The sequence below is a fragment of the Nematolebias whitei genome, chromosome 21 (genome assembly GCF_014905685.2).
Source record: "Nematolebias whitei isolate Nwh7 chromosome 21, NemWhi1, whole genome shotgun sequence".
In the NCBI taxonomy this organism is placed as follows: domain Eukaryota; kingdom Metazoa; phylum Chordata; class Actinopteri; order Cyprinodontiformes; family Rivulidae; genus Nematolebias; species Nematolebias whitei.
The window spans coordinates 1,449,532-1,473,662 of NC_056518.1; the positions used below are offsets into that span (position 1 = coordinate 1,449,532).

The 24,131-nt window shown below is 42.6% G+C and overlaps 1 protein-coding gene across 1 annotated transcript in view; it reads left to right on the forward strand.

Moving 5' to 3' along the window:
- Positions 1-24,131, forward strand: part of atrn (attractin) — a 280,476-nt gene that overhangs the window by 250,816 nt on the left and 5,529 nt on the right. Inside the window, exons 31-33 of the mRNA XM_037695258.1 lie at positions 9,255-9,271; positions 11,142-11,161; positions 12,849-12,887. Coding sequence (XP_037551186.1) covers positions 9,255-9,271; positions 11,142-11,161; positions 12,849-12,887 — 76 coding nt within the window. The remainder of the gene's footprint in view (positions 1-9,254; positions 9,272-11,141; positions 11,162-12,848; positions 12,888-24,131) is intronic.

Consider the following 24,131-nt stretch of genomic DNA (forward strand, 5'->3'; position numbering starts at 1 on the left):
GTAGATGTACTCGGTGGTGTAGATGTACTCGGTGGTGTAGATGTACTTGGTGGCGTGCATGTGCCCGGTGGTGTAGATGTACTTGGTGGCGTGCATGTGCCCGGTAGTGTAGATGTACTCGGTGGCGTGGATGTACTCGGTGGCGTGGATGTACTCGGTGGTGTAGATGTACTTGGTGGCGTGCATGTGCCCGGTGGTGTAGATGTACTCGGTGGCGTGGATGTACTCGGTGGCGTGGATGTACTCGGTGGCGTGGATGTACTCGGTGGTGTAGATGTACTCGGTGGTGTAGATGTACTCGGTGGCGTAGATGTGCCCGGTGGTGTAGATGTACTCGGTGGTGTAGATGTACTCGGTGGCGTGGATGTGCCCGGTGGTGTAGATGTACTCGGTGGCGTGGATGTGCCCGGTGGTGTAGATGTACTCGGTGGCGTGGATGTACTCGGTGGCGTGGATGTACTCGGTGGCGTGGATGTGCCCGGTGGCGTGGATGTACTTGGTGGCGTAGATGTGCCCGGTGGTGTAGATGTACTTGGAGCTGGTGTGGTCGGGAAGGGTCAGAAGCAGGGAGGATTGGACAGTCAAAAGCAGAATCTGGCGAACCTTCATGTTCAGTGGGACTTTCTGCATCAAAATAAGAGTGGAAAAACAGCAACAGAGTACAGTTAGCAATGATGCTAACTAATAACGACGTAACCGTGTCAGCCTCGTTTGTTCAGAGTACTTTCAGAAAACGCAAAGAAACGGTTGCATGAGGAAAAGGAAATATGCTTAAAGTAAATAAAATACACTCACCATCAACTATAGATTCCAGAAGAGCAGTGGTCGTGTCTAGGCCACTCTCCCTCCCTTTGTTGGCTGGGCGTTTGCTGTAAATGGCATCCATTTGTACAAACCACTTCCAGTTTCTTCTGTTTGCTCCACTCCTACCGTTGTGGTCCTTAATCGTTTTGTAATCGCTTTTTAGTTTTTTAAGCTTTCCTCTTTGCTTTGGTGTGCGATGGAAGCCCTGCACCGCCATCTGCGCAGACACCTCTTGAAAAATCTTTTCATTTCGTTTCGTTCCATCTAGCTCGCTCTGCACTTGTTCGTCGGCCAGCAAACAGAGAAATGCCTGAACTTCAGCATTCGACCACGGTTGTGCCATGATTATTTGTTTTACCTTATAAAATATTCCAAAATAAGCTCCTCCGATTTCTTGTTGTCTGTTATGCGGGTGAAAAAGAAAATGGTGGATTGTGATTTCCGGTGGAAGACTGAATCTCCGCCCTCCACCAATGAATACGCCCCCTGACCAATCAGTGACCTACAGTGCGCTGATGTCACAACTAGACCCTACAAGAACCAGACCTGGGACCTCAGAGAATTAGGTCCCAAAAATGGGGTGGGTTCCACCGCTAAAGGCATTGTTGATAAAACACGCAATCAGCCATAACTAGTTACATAGGAGTACCAAAGGGCCCTGTGGATAAGGAGCTTTAGAGATCATGGTCCCCTTAGAGATCATGGTCCCCTTAGAGATCATGGGCCCCTTAGAGATCATGGGCCCCTTAGAGATCATGGGCCCCTGGGCAGTTGCCCAGTTGGTTAATCCGGCCTTGACTTTATATGTTGTTGTTTAAATCAGGTCTCTCTTGTAAATGAATCCTCGTGACTCAGTGAGACTAACCTGTATAAATAAAGGTTGTGTGTGTGTACGTGCACGTGTAAGAAGGTCTAATGAGAATGCATGCACTTATTTTGCAGGTAAAAAATGGGATAAAACCGGTCAACATATGATGATAATAATAATACATTTTATTTGTAGGCGCCTTTCTTGGCACTCAAGGTCACCTTACATTGTCAATCAATGATGAAAAAGAGGTGGCAAAATACAATGTTTCAGTGTACTGGACCAATTACTATTATTTCAGGGTAGAAATATCTAAATGTCCTTTCACATATTTTGAAGTCCTCAGTTGCAGTTTGACTCCCAGCTCTGCCTCAGTTTTCTAGTACTAAGGAAGTAATACCCCTTGAGATAATAAGCATATAATAAACATAATAAATGTCTCTGTTCCTCCTGAAGATAAACTTTGAAAAAGAATGAGCTTCATCTTTCACTTGTATTGCAAGCCTTGCTGGACTTTTCTTAGGCTTTAGTTTGTCCTAATTTTACAATGAAACAGCGCATACAACACGACTTTAACTTAGTGTAATAAATATCCAGTTCCACCCTGTACAGAAAACAAAAAGTTTATTCTTTGGTGCTCAGTTCAGATGAGGAACAGCTCATAGAAAATCTAATATAAGATTATTCAAGAGGTTTTTTTTGTCGTTTTCTGTTTTACAGATTTATTTATTTATTTTTGTTTTACTTTTCTTAGTTGTGCTTCTGTTTTATTTTACTCTTCTTCTTTTTTTTGGAGTAAGTTCATTAAGGCTTACTACAATTTATTGTATTGTTTATCCCCCATAAATTTAGAATATTTTTATTTGACCACTTCACTTGTAGTTTTGTCTTAATTTTGTCTCTGTGCTACTGTTTGCTCCTCTCTTGTCTTCTATCCAGCATCATTAGGTGATCGTAAACGTCCTCTTACCTGTTTTTATCAGCTGTGTGGACATTTTGTTGCTCTTATCTCATGCTTCTGCTTGTGTGAGAGTGATTTTCTCTGTCCTTTTGTTGTTTGTGTCTGTGTCAATTTGTGCAAACATGGTTTGTCACCTGATATAAAGATGCCGCCTGCTGTTGAATCATGAAGAACCTCAGTTGAGTCTTTTGCATATTTACCCATTTTTCCATTCTTCCCATCTTGCTTTCCTCCTCTCCAACTGAGCAGGAGCAGAGATCCAATTTAGATCTTCCTCTTCAGCTTTCTGTGCCTTCACCTGCTCAGACTGTAAGTGTGTACTATCCTGTCTTCTAACTTAGATTAAGCACCACAACACACACCATTCCCCTTGTTTTCATGCCTTTTCAAACCAGGATGCTGCAGTGGTTTAATAAAACCTCCCTTGAGATTATATAAGAAGTTGAGCATCCCAAAGAGACAATGATAAAAAATTGTTTATAATTTTGAGGGAAAGTCTGAACTCTAAGAGAAAGAAAATGAGAAATTCCTTATTTGTGCAAAATACAAACTTGGCCAAATAAATCTGATCCTGGAACACTAAACTACTCAAAGAACAAGTATTTTGTGTATCAAAGTGCATGCTCAATAATCCAGGTAGGAAAACCTTACAAAGTTAAGTCAGGTCCTCTGGACAGATTCTACATCCTCAAAATCCTGTTCTGTCCGACCATTTTTTAATAACCTTTGAGTTTACATTAAATGACTACACAGTCACTGAGAGTAAATTTCATCTCAGCAGGTGCTTATCAGAAAATGCTGTAACCAAATTGAAAGATTATTTTTCATCAATGTTTCCTCTGTCTTGCAGAGTAATGCATCAGAGAACAGAGACTTAGATCATCTGGTTGATAATTTTGCAACTTCATTGCAAACTTCACTTGATAAAATTGCTCCACTGAAAAAGAAAGTAATCAATCAGAGGAAACTGGCTCCTTGGTTCAATTCTGAGTTACGTACAGGCTTCTAGAAAGCTGGAAAGAAAATGGTGCTCCACTAGCATTAATTTTTTTTATTTACCTTGGAGAGATAGCCCTATAACTTGAAAAAAAAAAGTCTCCGTAAAGCTAGAACTTTATATTATTCATCTTTAATTGATGAGAATAAAATAACCCCAGGTTTCTTTTCAGTCCTTTTCAGCTAGTCTAATGAAAAATTCTATATCTGTTGAACCATGTATCCCTACAACTATAAGTAGTGATGACTTCATGAGATTCTTTATAAATAAAATTATTTCAATTAGAGATAAAATTCAAACCATCCTTCCTACTATCACCAACTATAGACCTATATCTAATCTAACTTTCATCTCAAAAATTCTAGAGAAAATAGTTGCAGGTCAGTTGCGTGAACATCTACAAAGAAATAATCTGTTTGAAGAGTTTCAGTCAGGGTTTAGAGCTCATCGTAGCACAGAAACAGCACTAGTAAAAGTCACTAATGATATTCTCATGGTCTCAGACAATGGACTTGTGTCTACTGGTCCTGTTAGACCTCAGTGCTGCATTTGATACAGTTGATCACAATATTTTACTACAGAGACTGTTGAGGTCCTAAGTCTGCTTTGATGATCTCCCCCTGGTATAATTTAGATTTATAGTTGAACTTAGTTAAATTAAAAAAGCCTTTAGGTTGATGTTTGTTCTCGTTAAAGGACTTATTAGAAATAAGGAAATATTTTCCCACTGACAGCAGAAAGTGTCAGGGTTGGTTTTAAAGCTGGCAGTAACTTCTAACAGTTACAATTGTAAATAATACAAAATACCACAGTTACAACAAGACTTGAATATGATATTGGGATTACAGGAACGGCTCTAAAATGGTTGAAATCATATTTATCTGATAGATTCTAATTTGTAAATGTAAATAATGAATCTTCATACATCGAAGTTAGTCATGTAGTTCCTCAGGGATCAGTGCTTGGACCATTACTCTTTACTTTATATATGCTTCCATTAGGTAAAGTTATTAAACAACATGGGATAAATTTTCATTGTTATGCTGATGATGCACAGTTATATTTGTCCATTAAACTCAATAAATCCAATCAGTTACGTAGACTACAAGCATGTCTTAAAGGCATAAAAACCTGGATGACCCTTAATTTTCTGCTTTTAAACTCAGACAAGACTGAGGTTTTGGTTTTTGGACCTGAGCACCTCAGGAATGAATGTTTCAGTCTTTCTCCCTCCTTAGATGCATTAATCTGTCCTCCAGCTCTAATGTTAAAAATCTTGGTGTTATTTTTGATCAGGACATGTCTTTTATCCCCCACATTAAAAACGTTACTAGAACCTCCTTCTTCCACCTGCGTAATATCACTAACATTAGAAACATCTGATCTAAAAATGATGCAGAAAAACTGGTCCATGCATTTGTCACGTCTAGACTGGACTATTGCAATGGTTTATTATCTGGATGTCCAAATTCTTCTTTAAAACGTCTTCAGTTGATCCAAAATGCTGCTGCCAGAGTCTTAACTGGAGTTACTGGGAGAGATCATATCTCTCCAGTTTTAGCTTCTCTCCATTGGCTCCCTGTCAAATCCAGAATAGAATTCAAAAGCTTACTTCTAACCTACAAAGCTCTCAACAACCTAGCTCCATCTGATATTACAGATCTTATTGTTCCATATTTTTCTAACAGAGCACTTTGATCTCAGACTGCAGGTTTACTTGTGGTTCCTAGAGTTTCCAGCAGCAGAATGGGAGGAAGATCTTTCAGTTCTCAGGCTCCTCTCTTGTGGAACCAACTTCCAGTTTCTGTCTGTGAGGCTGACACATTGTCCAGTTTTAAGACTGGGCTTGAGACCTTACTTTTTAATAAATCCTATAGTTAGGGTTGGCTTCTTATGCTGCTATAGGCTTAGACTACTAGAGGACAAATTGACCTCATTTCTTAGAATGAATTTTTACTATTGAATAGTTTTCATTTGATACTATTTCTATCAACATGTGATTCTCAACCTGCCATTGTGTAGCTGTTCCTCTCAAACCCAGCTGGTCGAAGCAGATGGCCGCTTGTTCTGATCCTGGTTCTGCTAAAGGTTTCTTCCTCATGGGAGAGTTTTTCCTTTCCTTTGTTGCCTTTGTGTTTGCTCAAGATGAGAGTTCTGCTATGGAGTTAAATTCAAAGCAGTCTGCTCATCAGATAAATAATTTTTCTGTTCAGTGCCCTGAAATTACTTCTGTTGTGACTTGACATTATATAAATAAACTGAACTGAATTGAATTGAATTCTTGTTGAAACATTTCATCTTTTATCCAAAATACTTCTTCAGTCTGAGGAGCTGCAATAAACTTAATCTTATAAATATCACCTTCTCATAGTGGCTCAACCAGTTTAATGGTGACATCCAGATCTAGATGTTCACATGAAAATGGAAGACCATCTATGCAAAGATCAGCATCATCAGGCCAGTACTCTGCGGTTTACACTGGTCTGCAAGCCGGCAGTCACTCTTTCAGGGATGATGATGTGCACATCCTTGATAGAGAGGAATGATGGTTTGAGAGAGGAGTGAAGGATGCCATTAGGGATGAAACGGTACGCTAAATTCATGGTTCGGTTCAGTTTCAAGGAGGGCTCGGTTCTGTTAATTTTTGGTACAAAAAAGGCCAAAATAAAGAGTTACAAAATGTTTATTTTGAAAATATGCCAAGTAAGCAATATGTTATAAAAATAAATAAAAGTGACCCATTTGGATGATATTTTAAATAAACTGCACTCTTTACAATAAATAAACTATGCTAACAATAATAAAAATCTTAATAAATACAATAACAGTCAGAACCAGAACAATAAGAGCAACAGACTGTTCACAATCTAACTAATCAAGTTTAAAGTTTTTGACCAAAAAAAACAACTTGTGCACATTTTCTGCCAAAAGCTCAGATCTAGTTGCAGTGATAATATGACAAGTGACCCTGACGCTGGCTGTCTGACCTCAAAGATCTGGAGCGGGCGGGGAAACTTAGCATCTCAGTTATATAAGGAGAAGCAAGGCCATTCAGAGCTTTAAAAACAAACAATAAAAGTTTAAAATCTATTCTAAAATGGACAGGGAGCCAATGTAGTGAGAATAAAACAGGTGTGATGTGGTCCCATCTAGGAGTGTTGGTGAAAAGGCGCGCTGCTGCATTTTGTACAAGCTGGAGGCGACTCAGTGATGACTGTGGTACACCGACATACAGAGCGTTACAATAATCGAGCCTAGAACTGATAAAAGCATGAACAGCTTTCTCCAGGTCGCGACAATTTAAAAAGGGTTTGACCTTTTTTAAAAGGCATAAATAAAAGAATCCTGACCGGACAACAGAGGCAATATGTTTGTCAAAGTGGAAAGCCTTATCAAAGGTCACCCCAAGGTTTTTCACACAGTCACTGAAGTTAATGTCCAAATTTCCCAGGCCAGTTGCATCTTTGTCACCAAATAAAATCCATTCTGTTTTACTGTCATTTAAAACCAGGAAGTTCTTGTTCAGCCAATGTTTGATTGCAGAGATGCAGTCAAAGAGAGAAAGCATTGGGTTATTGGATCCTGGCCTTAATGGTAAATAGATCTGTAAATCATCTGCATAAAAATGAAAGTTGACATTGTGTTGTCTTATAATAGATCCAAGTGGCAACATGTACAATGAAAAGAGCAAAGGACCCAAAATGGAACCCTGGGGCACCCCACACAGAAGAGGGGCTGTAGAGGAAGAGGAGCCATTGAACAAGATAGAAAAGGTTCTATCAGATAAATAGGACGTGAACCACTTCAGAGCAGTACCACAAATCCCAACAAAATCATGGAGGCGAGACAGAAGGACAGAGTGGTCCACAGTGTCAAAGGCTGCTGTAAGGTCGAGGAGCACCAGAGCTACTGGGCACCCAGAGTCAACTGACTGAGCTATGTCGTTATGAACTTTCAATAATGCAGATTCTGTGCTATGTCGGGATCTAAAACCAGATTGAAATTTATCTAGGATTGTGCTTTTTTCCAGAAAAGGCTGAATTTGCGTAAGAACAAAGTCACTCAGTGTCACTCAGCCCTCTTTGAATAACAAGCGGTCATCATGGCACTAATGATCCGTCGTTAGGCTGATGGTCCTTTTACATGTGAACAGCTAGTTCTGGATGTCACCATCAAACTGGTTGATCCACTAACTCCTCAGACTGACAGTCTTTTGGATAAAAGACAAAACATTTCATCCATCCATCCATTTTCTTCCGCTTATCCGGGGTTGGGTCGCTGGGGTAGCAGCTTAAGTAGGGAGGCCCTGACTTCCCTCTCCCCAGCCACTTGGGCCAGCTCCTCCGGGGGAATCCCGAGGCGTTCCCAGGCCAGCCGAGAAACATAGTCCCTCCAGCGTGTCCTGGGTCTTCCTTTGGGCCTCCTTCCGGTAGGACGTGTCTGGACCACCTCACCAGGGAGGCGTCCAGGAGGCATCCTTAACAGATGCCCAAGCCACCTCAACTGGCTCCTCTCGACGTGGAGAAGCAGCGGCTCTACTCTGAGTCCCTCCCGGATGATCGAGCTTCTCACCCTATCTCTAAGGGAGAGCCCAGACACCCTGCGGAGAAAACTCATTTCGGCCGCTTGTATCCAAGATCTCATTCTTTCGGTCACAACCCAAAGCTCATGACCATAGATGAGGTTAGGACCTCCTCCCTGACCCAGAGAGGGCACTCTACCCTTTTCCGGCTCAAGACCATGGCCTCGGATTTGGAGGAACTGATCTTCATCCTGGCCGCGTCGCATTCGGCTGCGAACCGCTCCAGCGAAAGCTGTAGATCACGATCTGATGAAGCCAATAAGACCACATCATCTGCAAAAAGCAGAGACGCAATCCTATGGTCACCATAACGGATCCCCTCAACACCTTGGCTGCACCTAGAAATTCTGTCCATTAATGTTATGAACAGAATCGGTGACAAAGGGCAACCTTGGCGGAGTCCAACTCTCACCGGGAACAAGTCGGACTTACTGCCGGCGAGGGACGTGGTCGAACGCCTTCTCCCAAGTCCACAAAGCACATGTAGACTGGTTGGGCAAACTCCCACGCACCCTCCAGGACCCTGCTGAGAGTGTAGAGCTGGTCCAGTGTTCAACGGCCAGGACGAAAACCAAACTGCTCCTCCTGAATCCGAGGTTCGACTATCCGACGGACCCTCCTCTCCAGAACCCCCGAATAGACCTTACCAGGGAGGCTTAAGAGTGTGATTCCCCTGTAATTGGAACACACACTACAGTCCCCCTTTTTGAATAGGGGGACCACCACCCCGGTCTGCCAATCCAGGGGAACTTCCCCCGATGTCCACGCAATATTGCAGAGTCGCGTAAGCCAACACAACCCTACAACATCCAGAGCCTTAAGGAACTCAGGACGAATCTCATCCACCCCTGGGGCCCTGCCACTGAGGAGCTTTTTAACCACCTCGGTGACCTCAGCACCAGAGATTGGAGGGCCCGACCCAGAGTCCCCAGGCTCCACTTCCTCAGTGGAAGACATGCCGGTGGGATTGAGGAGATCTTCAAAGTATTCCGCCCACCGACCCGCAACATCCCGAGTTGAGGTCAGCAGCACACCACTCCCACTATAAACAGTGTTGGTGGCGTACCGCTTTCCCCCCCTGAGACGCCGGATGGTGGACCAGAATCGCCTCAAAGCCGTGTAATTCTCCACGGCCTCTCCGAACTCCTCCCATGCCCGAGTTTTTGCCTCAGAGACCACCCGAGCCGCATGTCGCTTGGACTGCCGGTACCCATCAGCTGCTTCCGGGGTCCCACAGGCCAAAAAGGCCCAATAGGACTCCTTCTTCAGCCTGACAGTATCCCTCACCAACGATGTCCACCATTGGGTTTGAGGGTTGCCGCCGCGACAGGCACCGACAACCTTGGAGCTGCAGCTCCAGTAAGCCGCCTCGACAATAGAGGCATGAAACATGGTCCACTCAGACTCAATGTTCCCCACCTTCCTCAGAACATGTTTGAAGTTCTCCCAGATGTGGGAGTTAAAACTCCGTCTCACAGGAGACTCTGCCAGACATTCCCAGCAAACCCTCACAATACGTTTGTGTCTGCCAGGTCTGACCGGCATCTTCCCCCACCATTAGAGCCAACTCACCACCAGGTAGTGATCAGTGGACAGCTCCGCCCCTCTTTTCACCCAAGTGTCCAAGACATGTGGCCGCAGATCAGATGAGACGATGACAAAGTCGATCATCAAACTGCGGCCTAGGGTGTCCTGGTGCCAAGAGCACATATACCATTCCATACCACTTTATTTATAAAGCACTTAAAACAGCTACAAAGCCAACCAAAGTGCTGTACAGACAAAACAACAGGTAACACACAAAGCAAAATACAAAATGAGGTAAATCAGAATATAGACAAAAAACGATGCAGATAATGACGACAAACCAGTGTGGAGCATACAGGATCAAAACACAGATCATCTTGTGTTGAAAGCTACTGAATAGTAGTGAGTTTTTAAACGGAACTTGAAAACCGAGAGGGAGGGGGCCTGTCTGACAAGCAGAGGTAACTCGTTCCAGAGTCTTGGTCCTGCTACAGAGAAGGCCCTGTCACCTCTGTGCTTAAGTCGAGTTCCTGGAACTGTGAGGAGCAACTGGTCCGCTGACCTCAGGGAGCGTGGTGGGACAAACGGTTGTAGCAGATCAGAGAGATTGGGGGGGTGGGGGCACTGTTCAGTGATTTGTAGACATCAATCAATCAACCTTTATTTATACAGGTAAATCCCATTGAGCCTCGAGGACTCATTTACAAGAGAGACCTGATTTCAACAAAGAAAGATGACAACAATGGACAACAGCAACAACAATAAGCAGTTATAAAAACTCATACTACAGTTTTTTTTTTTTTTTTTTTTAACAAATAGGATGGCTAAAAGGAAAAAGGTAACAAAACAAAAAAACAGCTAGATTCCAAGACAAATGTATAAAACTAAAAACAGGAACATGTCTGCATTGGACCCCGCCAGGAGTCCAACAGATTCTTAAAGCCACTTAGAGAGGTCAAGGTCGAGAGCTTCAAATCTTTACACATACATGAGTATTTTGAACTGGATTCGAAAGTGAACCGGTAACCAGTGCAGTGAGGCCAAAACTGGTGTAATGTGCTCTCTTTTGCCTGTACTGGTTAAAAATTGGGCTGCTGCATTCTGGACCAGTTGTAGTTGTGCAATGGAGGTCTGACTGATACCAGACAGGAGTGAATTGCAGTAATCAAACCTAGATGTAATGAATGCATGTATTACTGTCTCCAGGTTATTTTTGGACAATATGGGCTTCAGTTTAGACAGCCGCCTCAGTTGGAAGAAGCATGATTTAACGATCATGTTTACATGATTGTTAAGCTTCAGGGAAGGGTCCATTATCACGCCCAGATTAGTGACTCTTTGTTTTTCTGACAGGGTTAGAGTGGAAAGGTCGATGCAGTGGTTTGTGATCGTGTCGTTGGGAGGGAACAACATGACTTCAGACTTCTTTTCATTGAAACTTAAGAAGTTTAAAGCCATCCAGTCCCTGATGTCAGTCTGGCAGTTGAGCAGAGGTTGAATAGAGCATGTACCATTGTGTCTTGGTGGAAGTAAATTTGACAGTCATCGGCATAGGAGTAGAAGGGCATGTTGTGTTTCTGGAAAATAGCACCAAGCGGCAGCAGGTATAAAGAGAATAGGAGGGGACCCAGGATGGACCCCTGCGGAACCCCCCATTTAAGCTCTGCCGCTGCGGAACTAAAATCCTTGATGGAGACACAAAAGGATCTGTCAGCGAGGTAAGATCTGAACCAATTGAGGGCTGATCCTGTGACGCCCACCCACTGCTCCAACCTAGCAATGAGGATCTCATGGTCGATGGTGTCAAAGGCGGCTGTGAGGTCCAACAGGACAAGCAGCACAGAATCACCGGTATCTGTGAATCTGAAGATGTCGTTAAAGACCTTCAGCAGGGCAGTTTCAGTGCTGTGGAGAGGTTTAAAGCCAGATTGGAAAAGCTCTAAGATGGCGTGATCCTCCAGGAAGCACTTCAACTGGGACTCAACTGTTTTCTCCAGTTCTTTAGAAACAAATGGGAGTTTGGAGACAGGCCGGTAGTTGGAAACAACTGAGGGGGTCATGGTTTGGTTTTTTCAGGAGGCTGGACAGCAGCATGTTTAAAGGATTTTGGCACCATGCCAGTGGATAAACTACTGTTTACTATGGCAAGAATGGACGGACCTAGAGTTGGAAACACCTCTTTTAGTAGTCGAGGGGGGACCACATCAAAGGGGGAGCCAGAAGGTTTCAAGCTGCACATGACCTGCTCTAGAGAAGATAGAGTGATGGGTTCAAAATGGTCAAATGGAGCTACAGACTGAGGTGGGATGGATGGGTCATGAGTTGGAGGGGAAATGAGAGCCTTGGTGGTTGCAATTTTTTCCAAAAAGAAATGTAAGAAGTTGTCGCACAGCTCAGTCGAGGCTTCCAGAGGTGATGGTTCAGTGAGGTGGAGAACAGAGTTTAGGGTGGAGAAGAGGACACGTGGGTTGTGAGAGTTTGAGGTAATTATATCAGAGAAGAATTTTGATTTAGCAGCTTTTACTGCTTTCTGATAACGGCGCCAACTCTCTTTAAGTATTTGAAAAGAGACCTGCAGCCTGTCTTTCCTCCACTTTCGCTCCGCCCTCCTACATTACTGCCTACAGCCTTGGTGACGTCACTCAGCCAAGGTTCTGCTCTCAGTTTTGATTTTTTGGTTTTAACAGGTGCAACATGATCCATAGTCTTTAAGCAGACAGAGTTGAACTGGGATGTCAGCTCCTCAGTGGTGGTGAGAAACACTGGGGCCTGAATTATCATTTCAGAGTTATAAACATCTGTGAAACGTGTGGCTTAAGTGGTTAATGGTCCGAGTCCTACGTGCAGGAATGCAAGACTTAGGAGTTAGATGGGGGAGGGTGAACTCAAACCGGTCTGGCATGTGGTCTGAAAAAACTATCACCAATAACAAGATTATTTTAAGTCATATCATGAGTTAAAACAAGGTCCAGTGTATGTCCACACTCTTGGGTGGGACAGTTTACATGCTGAGTTAAATTAAATGAGTCCAATAGATCTAAAAAGTCCTTAACCAAGGGCTTCTCAGGACAGCACACGTGCAAATTAAAGTCCCCAATAATGAAAAGATGCTCATATTTTGGTGTGATTTCAGCCAAGAAGTCAGAAAACTCATTTATGAAATCCTTAGATTGAGGTGGGCGGTAGACAAGTGCAAATAACGTCGCAGGTGAATGTCCGAGTTCAAAGATGCTCAGCTCAAAGCTGGCGCTGGAAACTGGGATGAGCAGTTGTTTACAGTCAAAAGTTGATTTGAATATTGTTAATAATCCACCACCGCGCCGGCCTGATGGCCGTGGGGCGTTAAAACACAGACAGTTCGGTGGCAGTAATTCGATGGAGTTAGCGCGCGCTAATGGCCGCAGGTTTTCAATAACAGCCCCTCCAGGTCGGTCCGATCTGCGCACCGGCTGACAACTCCCGTTGGTTACCTGGTCCGGACACAGAGGAGAGGAAGATGCAGCGTGCAGAGCTTTCAGCTTCACCAGCTGACCAGCACGTTTTCCCCGGCATCTGAAGCGATATCTCTGGGCAGGGAGGTGAGGAGCGCAGCAAAGGTAAGCTGGCACATCCGCCAGCAGGGGGGGAGGAGGGGGGGGTCCAGAGGTACACTGATAATGGTCCAAATAAGCGACTTCAGTGCCAGAAAAACGAAGATTCAAAAGTTGTTGTCTGTCATACACCAGCAGAGAGTTGATGTCACACATGTGAAATGCAAAAAACAAAAATAATCCGAACACCGGTGGATTGCAAGCCATGTACACGGGCACCATCTTACCGGAAGTTTTGGACACCCTTGGACACCCTTATGCTTGAACAAGGTGTTCGTTATTGACAATGCATAACGAGCACAGAAGTCCAACAACAGAACACCACTCGGGTTCAGATCAGGGGGGCCATTTCTCCCAACCACACCCCTCCAGGTCTCACTGTCATTGCCCACATGAGTGCTGAAGTCCCCCGGCAGAACAAGGGAGTCCCCCTTTTCCCCCACTTTCCAGTACCCCCTCCAAGGACTCCAAAAAGGGTGGATAATCTGAACTGCCATTTGGTGCATAAGCACAAACGACAGTCAGAACCTGTCCCCCCACACGTAGGCGGAGGGAGGCCACCCTCTCATTCACCGGGGCGAACCCCAACACACAGGCAAGGAAACTGGTTCCAGAGGCAGAGCCATGCGTAGAGGTGAGTCCGACTATTTCTAGCTGGAACCTCTCAGTCTCACACACCAGCTCAGGCTCCTTCCCCACCAGTGAGGTGACATTCCACGTCCCATTAGCCAGCTTCTGTAGCCGAGGATCAGACCGCCAGGGTCCCCGCCCTCGGCCACCACCCATCCCACATTGCACCCGACCCCTTTGGCCCCTCCCACAGATGGTGAGCCCATGGGAAGGGGGACCCACGTCTCCTCTTCGGGCTGTGCCCGGCCGAGCTCCATGGGTAAAAGCCCGGCCACCAGGCGCTCGCCCGCGTGCCTCACCTCCAGGCCTGGCTCCAGAGTGGGGCCCCGGTGACCCACGTCCGGGCAAGGGAACATTAAGTCCATTTGTTTTTCTCATCATTGGGGTCTTTGGGCTGCACTTTGTCTGGTCCCTCACCTAAGACCTGTCTGCCATGGGTGACCCTACTAGGGGCGTAAAGCCCCTGACAGCATAGCTCCTAGGATCATTGGGACACTCAAACCCCTCCACCACGGTAAGGTGGCAGCCCAGGGAGGTTTTTAATTTTTGAATCCGTCCAGAGGACCTGACTTTTCTTTCTTATAATATTCTGTTTGTTTTCTCACTGCTGCATAAAGAAAAAGATTAGTTCAGCCCTTGAGGAAGTATCCCCTCTGCACCTCCTGAACCCACTCTGTAAGTTCATGTAGAAATGGTTAATAACATATTGTGCCTTCTGTTTTCCACTACAAAAACTTTCTTTTTAAACAAGATCAAATTCACTTGATTGTATCTGTTTTTCTGTTTGTGTGTGGTTTATGTAAAAGACAGTATGGGTGTATTTCCTCATTCTAGCAAACATTTTCTTGGCAAAGAGTAAAGGACTGAATAAAAACTCAGCAAAGTTGGCTCAGTGGTGTCTTACACATGATGAAACTCAGCACTGCACTTTTTCTGCTGCTAAACAAACGATGAATGCAGAGGATGAAAGGTGAGCATAGTTGTTTTTTAAACCTGTGTCAGCGGCTGTGGGCTGAGCTAATTACCAGAGGTCATTAACTAAACCTTTTGTCGCTCTGCCTGGCCAGTCAAGATGTCTCTGGAGTAGCAAAGTTGAATGGTTGAGGGGTGGACTGGAGTTGAAAGCTACAAAACAAAGACATCTGCTGAGGAGAAGCATTCTTCCTCTGCAGTAAACTACAGGAGAAAGATGGAGAGGAGTGAAGAAATGTTGCACCTGCAGAGAAGTGAAAAATATAAATAATAGAAATTTTATTTTGTGAATTCTTTGGGTTTTTTCTGCAGGACATAAAATGAAATGAAATGCTTAGGATGGAAAATGTATTTTACTGTTTAGTTTTTCTGCGAAATATAAACTTGGAACATCCGCCTAGTTTAAACTGAACATTTACATTTAAAGTAGTACTGTTGAGCACCCTGGGGAAGATGAATCAAATTCTGCTGAAACCTAAATGACTGACATCTCATATCAGCCTGGCAAGCTTCCTTCAACACCAAATATGTTTGCATTTCCTTTGCCTTTTATATTATGACTTGTTGGTAAATCAGATGGATGCATGTGAACAAGTAAGATTGTAAGTGTGGATAATGGCTGCAGCAGTGAAACTAGAAGTGACAGAAACGTCTTCAAACAGTCCCAAAGTCAGAAAATAAACCCCGCCAGTTTCTCTGTTTTGGTTAAATTTTACATGAGACATGTGACATCACGTGTGCTGGAGTATGGCAGCACTGACAGGAGCACCGCTTCAGCTCGTTCTCTTTTTGGGCCTGTTGTTTTTGTTTTCACTTCTTTTGCACATACACTGTACACCCACACTACGGGGATGAGGTCCACGATGCACTTTTGGAGTTTTGTGTGTCGCTGCTTTGCCATCCTGCCATCGTGGTTCAGTTCCCGGTCCTCGTCCAGCCTCGGGCTCAGGCTCCAGCCTGTCGTGGCTGTCGTCCCCATGATCCTCCATCTGCCTGCATGGACCGAACTCTACAGAACAGTTCAGTTCCATGGGGAATCTTTGGATGTTCTGTGTCTGCCGGACCCGGTTCTGGAGGGCAGTCATCGTCCATTGCCACGGTCGTTATTATCATCATGCTGCTAACGAGACAACACTAAGGGTGCAAATCTCTGTGTCTGGCAAATCGATTCGATTCAGATTTTTTTTTTTTTTTTTTTTTTTTTTGGTCACGATTCGATTCAAAATTGATTTTTCAATTCATAAACCATTTTTCTATTGAAATGGTCATAAATTTAGTTTCAGTTATAATGTATATGTAACTGACAAGCTGAAAAGATTAAACAACAATGTAAACAAATGGAACATTTATTTAAAACAATAATTTTATGTTCCTTACTGTATCAAATATTTTGCATCATTTTATATTTATACCAGAAATAGGAACAAATATAGGAGTGCATAAAATTCTGTAACTTAAATTACCAGTATTAAGTTAGCTTAGCTGCCTGAATTTTTCTAAAAAAAACAACCTCTAGGAACAAATAATTCATCCATCCATCATCTTTACCTACTTCTTACTTTTCGAGTCACTGGTATCACTGGTGCCCATATCAGCCATCACTGTGTGAGAGGCGGAGGACACCAGGTCTCCAGTCCATCACAGACAAATAATTAAAAAATATATAAATATAAAAGTAAACAGACTTCAACCTAACATAGTACATTAACCTTTAACTCAAGATAAAATACAGACTTCACAGGGTTATTTTTAACCATATTGCTCTAACATTTGTTATATCTTCAAAACTTAACTTAATATGAAATATACAGACTTCAGTCTTAACCATATTGATTCATATTTAGTAAATCTTTAACAAAATTCCAAAACCTGTGCAAGTTTGCACAAAAACCTCTTCTGAACTGTAATTTATAAATAATTTATAAACCATAAAGTGTCTCATTTAGAACTGGCTCCAGGTGATGTCTCATCTGTCCTCTCCAACCTGTTAAAAAGACAAATTACATAAAGTTTGTTGAACAACTTGTCTATAAGTTTTAGTTTAATATGAGAAATAACAGTTTCCTTTGAGCTGCAGCTGCATCAGAGCTCCTCCCATTTTATTTGTTGTTTCATGGTGAAGTTGTGGCGCTGCTTTATCGCAAAAAAAAAAAAATCTACATGAAGGACTAACGTACGTTGGGTCCAGCGTATTAAAGATAAAGCTGAACCTCCTCACCTTCCACTGCGCTGTCTCATCATAAATCCTTAGTGATGCAGCAGGAGATGGAGAGGGAAATCTTCACAGCCTTTGGTGAAGCCTGGAAGTTTGTTGCAGAGTTCACTGGTCGGCTGTTTCGCTTTCATCTTCCGTGCATTTTGTCTTATTTCCAAAATATTGTACCGCAATTTTATTTGACACTTCTTGGAAACAACCGTGCTCTTGTGAAGCTCTGTCTTCCCCCGGAACATTGTAGGATCTGAAATGATTTTTAAAGACGAAGCAGCGGGTTGAATCACGCTGTCTCCCTCCTCCATGCTAGCAGGCTCCATTCAGATAAAGGGAGCTGGCTAACTAGCTGCTGTACGGTGGCCTACATGGCTCAATTCTACGGCGGTCGAGCGGACGCGTAATGTGATATGTAGTATGGTCGGGAGCAGGAGCGGAAAAAATAAAACAAACGCATATTAAAATCGATTTATGGGCCTTTAGAATCTATTCAGAATCGCAAAGACTAAGAATCTAGATTCTTTAATAAATCAATAATTTTCTGCACCACTAGACCACACTGCTAACAGTACCATGCTGTGCTGCTTGTCCTGTTGGACCTCACAGTCGCCTTTGACACCATCGACCATGAGATCCTCATTGCTAGGTTGGAGCTGTGGGTTGGAGCTGTGGGTGGGCGTCACAGGATCAGCCCTCAATTGGTTCAGATCTTACCTCACTGACAGAGCCTTTTGTGTCTCCATCAAGGATTTTAGTTCCGCAGCGGCAGAGCTTAAATGGGGGGTTCCGCAGGGGTCCATCCTGGGTCCCCTCCTATTCTCTTTATACCTGCTGCCGCTTGGTGTTATTTTCCAGAAACACAACATGCCCTTCTACTCCTATGCCGATGACTGTCAAATTTACTTCCCCCTAAGACACAATGGTACATGCTCTATTCAACCTCTGCTCGACTGCCTGGCTGACATCAGGGACTGGATGGCTTTAAACTTCTTAAGTTTCAATGAAAAGAAGTCTGAAGTCATGTTGTTCCCTCCCAACGACACGATCACAAACCACTGCATCGACCTCTCCACTCTAACCCTGTCAGAAAAACAAAGTCACTAATCTGGGAGTGATAATGGACCCTTCCCTGAAACTTAACAATCATGTAAACATGTGCAGTGTGACAGGACAGCTTTGCTGTGGACACACTACTAATTAATTCTTCTTAAGGCTAGTTCATGCACAAAGAATATTAATTGTTTAATTAACAACGGATTCTTTCTTTTTCGAGTTAAATTTCTGCCATGTGACCAAGATAACTTGAGAGTGGAGTGTATAATGAGACGCCATTTTATCTTTGACCCATCAGAATAAATGCGGTCATTTATTTAACAGAATCAAAATTTAACTTCAAACATGTACACTCGATTTGCTGATCTGTTTCTGGTTAATAAACTTAGCAAGTTCAAATAACAAGACAACAGAGGATTACTGATGGAGAATAATTCATCTCTGAAGGCACCTAGCTTGATTTACTGGCAAAGAAGTTTACAGAGAAGATAGATTTAGATTTAAAGAAGAGATTTAGATGGAGGAAGGAAAATGTGTTGACCCGGAATGGCACCCTTCTTTCGACCCCAGCTCAGCCCTCGGTACACTCAGGGTGTGACGACTCTTTACCTTTGCAGAAGATAAATCAGCTCCGGTACAGAGGTCCATTTCACGCTCCCTTTTCAGCGTCTCCGGTCAGAGTGGCTGGTAATCGTCTGAAGTAGTGACGGTACTCCGTTCAACAGAATAAGCTTCCTTAGAAGTTGAGAGAATTTAATGCTCGGGGTGAGTTCACAGCGAGGCATGCTGTGACTCCGATGAAATGGAGGGACCCTTGCCTCATGGTCCAATTCATCAGCTTTTTAGTTCAGCTGTAAGACTCCAGCAAGACTGCAGTCCCAGCCAGAACTCCAAACAGACTTTCAGTAAGAACTGGAAGTTCCTGTAAGACTCGCCGTCAGACTGAGTCTCATTTTAGACTGAAAGTTCCAGTAAGACTGAGTCTTCCAGTAAGGCTGAAAGTTCCAGGAAGGCTGAATAGTTCCAGTAAGACTGAATAAGACTGAGTCTTCCAGTAAAACTGAAAGTTCCAGGAAGGCTGAATAGTTCCAGTAAGACTGAATAGTTCCAAGAAGTGTTGACTTTTAAAGGGTATCCACTTCCTGTTATGTGGTACTTCCTGATTGGTTAACACAACCAGCAGGGGTGGAGTTTTTGTGATGTCAGAGGGTTATTAGAAGTCAACAGACAGCAGAAATGTTTTTAAGAACGGTTAGTACAGACAGGAAAATATTTTGAAGAAGTGACAGACTTTGCAGGTGCCAGTTTCTTATTTACTGTCTGAGAGTTTTAAAACAAGGCACTTCGTTCTCATAACTTGTCCTCTGACTGTTGACCGACCTCAAATCCACTCCTCATTCAGACAGAAGATTAAAATGCACAATTACGTCGTAAATAGACATTTAACTTGTATGATCTAAGTCTAATGAGGTTTAAAAATCATTAATACTGTTTCACAGTTGATTTAAATGAGTGGTTTACTTCAACATTAGAAACAATGTGAACTGAACACACTTTTGTTTATCAAGATATTGTAAAATAGTAATGATAATATAAAAAAGAAGAGTGTTCTTTCAATTGATTAATTCAGGATACAATTAAATAGTCTCTTGATGAGATAATTTGTATTTCTGGATTCAAATCAATGAAATAACAGTTCCTGTCCCCTGAAGGTCCTCAGAGACAGATTGATGTTGGAGGTCTAGTTCACTACACATGATTGTTAAATCATGTTTCTTCCAACTGAGGCAGCTGTCTAAACTGAAGCCCATATTGTCCAAAAAGAACCTGGAGACAGTAATACATGCATTCATTACATCTAGGCTTGATTACTGCAATTCGCTCCTGTTAGGGATCAGTCAGACCTCCATTGCACGACTACAACTGGTCCAGAATGCAGCAACCCGATTTTTAACCAGTACATGCAAAAGAGAGCACAATACACCAGTTTGGGCCTCACTGCACTGGTTACTGGTTCACCTTCGAATCCAGTTCGAAATACTCATGTATGTCTACAAATCACTGAACAGTTGAACCTGTACGCTCCACACTGGTTTGTCGTCATATTTATTATATGCATCGTTTTTATGTCTATATTCTGGTATGTTGCATTGTGTGTTGCCTGTTTTTTCTGTTAGTACAACACTTTGGTTGGCCTTGTCGCTGTTTTAAGTGCTCTATAAGTAAAATGATATGGGTATGGTATGCTGCTAACAGTATCATGCTGCTAAGAGAACCTCACTGCCAACAGAACACCACTCTGCTAATGGGGCCATTTTGCTGTAGATGTATTTCTATTTCACTTTTGGTGCCTTGTTTTTGTATTTTTGTTGCATGCTTTGGTATTTCCTGTTGTTGTTTTTTTGGCAAGTCGAGGCGGTTTTTCTCGTCCTGGGCATTTCATTGCATTGTTGATATTGTGTTCATCTACCGTACATATGACAATAAACATAAACCTTCTAATAGAGATGTTTATGTGATGATGTGTATCTAAGCATTTCATTTCCTTCTGCTCAAAGGCAAAAGTGGACGTTTTTGCTTGTGTGTGTGTGTGTGTCTGATTGTTTTCAAAATATCTCATAAACCTGTCAAATTTTATTAAAATGCAGAAATTAATCACTGGAGTTGCATCTACAGCTGATTCACTTTTAGAATAAACCCTATTCAAGAGGTCCGCCACAGCCCAATGACTTCAGAAAACAAAGAATTGCTTTAATTTAGTCAATTTGTATAAACGTGTTTGCACGTGTGTTTGCATGTTTTTGTGTATGTGTATAGTATGGTATAAGTATGTATTAGAGCCCGACCGATATATCTGTAGGACTGATATTTTAGGCCGATATAGATGTTTGGGGACCTATTGGTAACCTATCGGTATCTGTGTTAATCGTCCCATTAAGACTTCTAATTCTCACCCCTAAAATGTTGGACCAAGCCATAATTGTACAATGTATCCAGCAGAGGGCGCATGAAGACTACTTTCAACTCATGTCCTGTTTTCTTAAGATTATTTGGGGTGGACAAAGCTGAAAAAAATTTCAGCCATTATCGGAGGTCTGCGCCCGTCCAAATATTGATATCTGTGAAGGCTAAAATGTCCATATCAGTCGGGCTCTTCTATGGATGATATGTAATAAAGCTGACTTGACAAAAGGAGGAAAACAAATGATCTCAGAGAAATATCCTGATGCATGCTCAATAATCCAGGTAGAAAATTTAAAAAAGTTAAGTCTGGTCCTCTGGACATTCAAAAAAACAAAACAACCAAAACAAAGAAAAAAAAAAGTAGAAACGTTTCGTCTCTCATCCGAGAGACTTCCTCAGTCTGAGGAGCTGTATTCAGCTCAGTCTCTTAAATAGCACCTTCTCAGAGTGGATCAACCAGTTTGCTGCTGACAACCAGAACCAGCTGATCACATGCTCAAGAAGGACCATCAGCCTAACAATGGATCATTAGCACCTGATGGCTGTTTACTATTATTACTATTATTTACTATACAGGTGGTTGAGTGATACTAGCAATAACAGCATTGTAAGAGGGGGACTGTTGAACCCGGAGGCATCTTTGTGAAAAGAAATCGTCCATCATTAAACAGGGGTGGAGCCTCCGGGTTCAACTGTCCCCCTCTTACAATGCTGTGATTGCTAGTATCACTCAGCCCTCTGTGAATAGTAAACAGCCATCAGGTGCTAATGATCCATTGTTAGGCTGATGGTCCTTCTTGATCATGTGATCAGCTGGTTCTGGTTGTCAGCAGCAAACTGGTTGATCCACTCTGAGAAGGTGCTATTTAAGAGACTGAGCTGAATACAGCACCTCAGACTGAGGAAGTCTCTCGGATGAGAGACGAAACGTTTCTACATTTTTTTCTTTGTTTTGGTTGTTTTGTTTTTTGAATGTCCAGAGGACCAGACTTAACTTTTTTGATCACAAAGAAAGTTGAAGAGTGAGTAATAATAATTCAAAGCAAGTCATTTGTTCACATTAGTCCGGCTCTGTTTTTCTTGGACAGCTTTTTGTTGGAGCATTTTATATTAAGATTTTGACATTTCAAAATCCAGAAAAATTGCAGAGAATAAAAACCTTGTGTGTGTTTGATGTTGGGGTTGTGTATGATGGTTTGACAGCATTTCCAGCAAGTGAGTCAATCCCACCAGGAGCCAATTGTTTGCATCTGAACTATTGCCCTCTGACAGGTTCGGGGGGGGGGGGGGGGGGGTGAGAAAGTTGAACACAGCTGCTGAAAATTGCTTCAAGTTCTACTTGATAATAAACTTGTTTTGGACAACAATGCATAAACACATAAGTTTCCAGTTTCCATATTACAGTGGCTGATATGTTGGACAAAAGATCAGCCCATCTTTGACAATTCTACTTTAATGTGTGAAAGTAAAAACCCCAAAGCATTCTTAGAAGTTTCGTCTTCTGTAAAAGGTGGAAACACAAACACTAAGCAGCTAAAGGAAAACATTGTCTTGACACTTTGGTTTTATATGGTTAGTCAGTATGAATGTTAATCTTCACCATGTTGCACAAAGTTTTCAGCTTGACTGAAGCACAGATCTGTGGAATGCAATTAAACTCCAAAATTTTAATATTACTTTGCACACAAAACTCATACAGTAGCATCTTGTAAACTACTTAGACAAGTTTTTACCTATGGGCATTTTATAATGAAGTGAATGTGATTGTTTTGTGTTAGGAGTTGACTGGAGCTGGGCACCAGCCCCCTACAGCCTGAAAAAGAACAGACAAGCAAAATGGATGCATGAATTGACTTTAATTGGATTTAAATCTGGCCCTACATTGAATTTGGATTTGTGACTTGACCTTTGTTGTGGTATCGTAAGTGCACTGGGATGACTACTGAGGCAACTGTGGCTGAGTGGTTAGAGCAGTCGTCCTCCAATGCAAAAGTTGGGGGTTCGATTCCACCAGCAGTCACATGCTGAATTGTCCCTGGGCAAGACACTGAACCCCTCATTGCCTCTGATGTGTGTCCATCAGTGTATGAATGTGATAAAGCTCTGATTAGTCTTTGTATAGATCTAGTATAGAGCTGTATGAATGGGTGAATGAGGCACAGATTGTTGTTAAGAGCTTTGAGTATCTTGATGAGATAGAAAGGTGATATACTGTATAAGTACAGTCCATTACCTTTGTTGAATCATTTTTTTGCAGATGATGTGTTGTCATGTGACAGTCGTGATAAAATTGTAAAGCTGTGCAGGATACCTACGGGACCGGGCCGTATTAAAAAGTGACTTATTACGTGGTACTTGTCTGCTACTTAGCTAGTACAAGCATACCAAATAGTACCAGGTACATATCCTGGTACATAAGAATAAAGTAAAGTAATATGTGTTGTCCTGATGCATGCTCAATAATCCAGGTAGAAAAATCTAAAGAAGTTAAGTCTGGTCCTCTGGACATTCAAAAACAAACCCAAAAAATTGTAGAAACGTTTCGTCTTCCGTCTTTAATATGTTTCATCATCGTATGTTCCCACACAATGATGAATTTAGTTCTCTGCATTTAACCCATCACACCTGACACACCCAGGTGGAGCAGTGGGCAGCTATGCAAGTGCCTGGGGAGCAGTTAGGGATTGGGTGTCTTGATCAAGGACACCAGGAAAAGTGGGCATGGTCCCAAATTAGCTGCCCTGCCTCTACAACATCTCTGCCCCATACATGTCATTAATCCTGTGGGTTCTCTGTGTAATACTGCTACTGTGTTCTGATATCTAATGTTTAAAATCAAAAGTAGTTGTATAGACGTTCTTACCATGATTGTATTTTTATACATTTTTTATAATCATCAAATTGTAGGACTATAATTAGATTAAGTCCAGTCAAATTGCTTCCTTTCCTTTATTAAAAGAACAGTTAGAAGCTGTTTGGAGGACAGAAGGCCTCTGTCTAAAATGAGTGTGTCTTCAACAGCTGTTTGTAACAG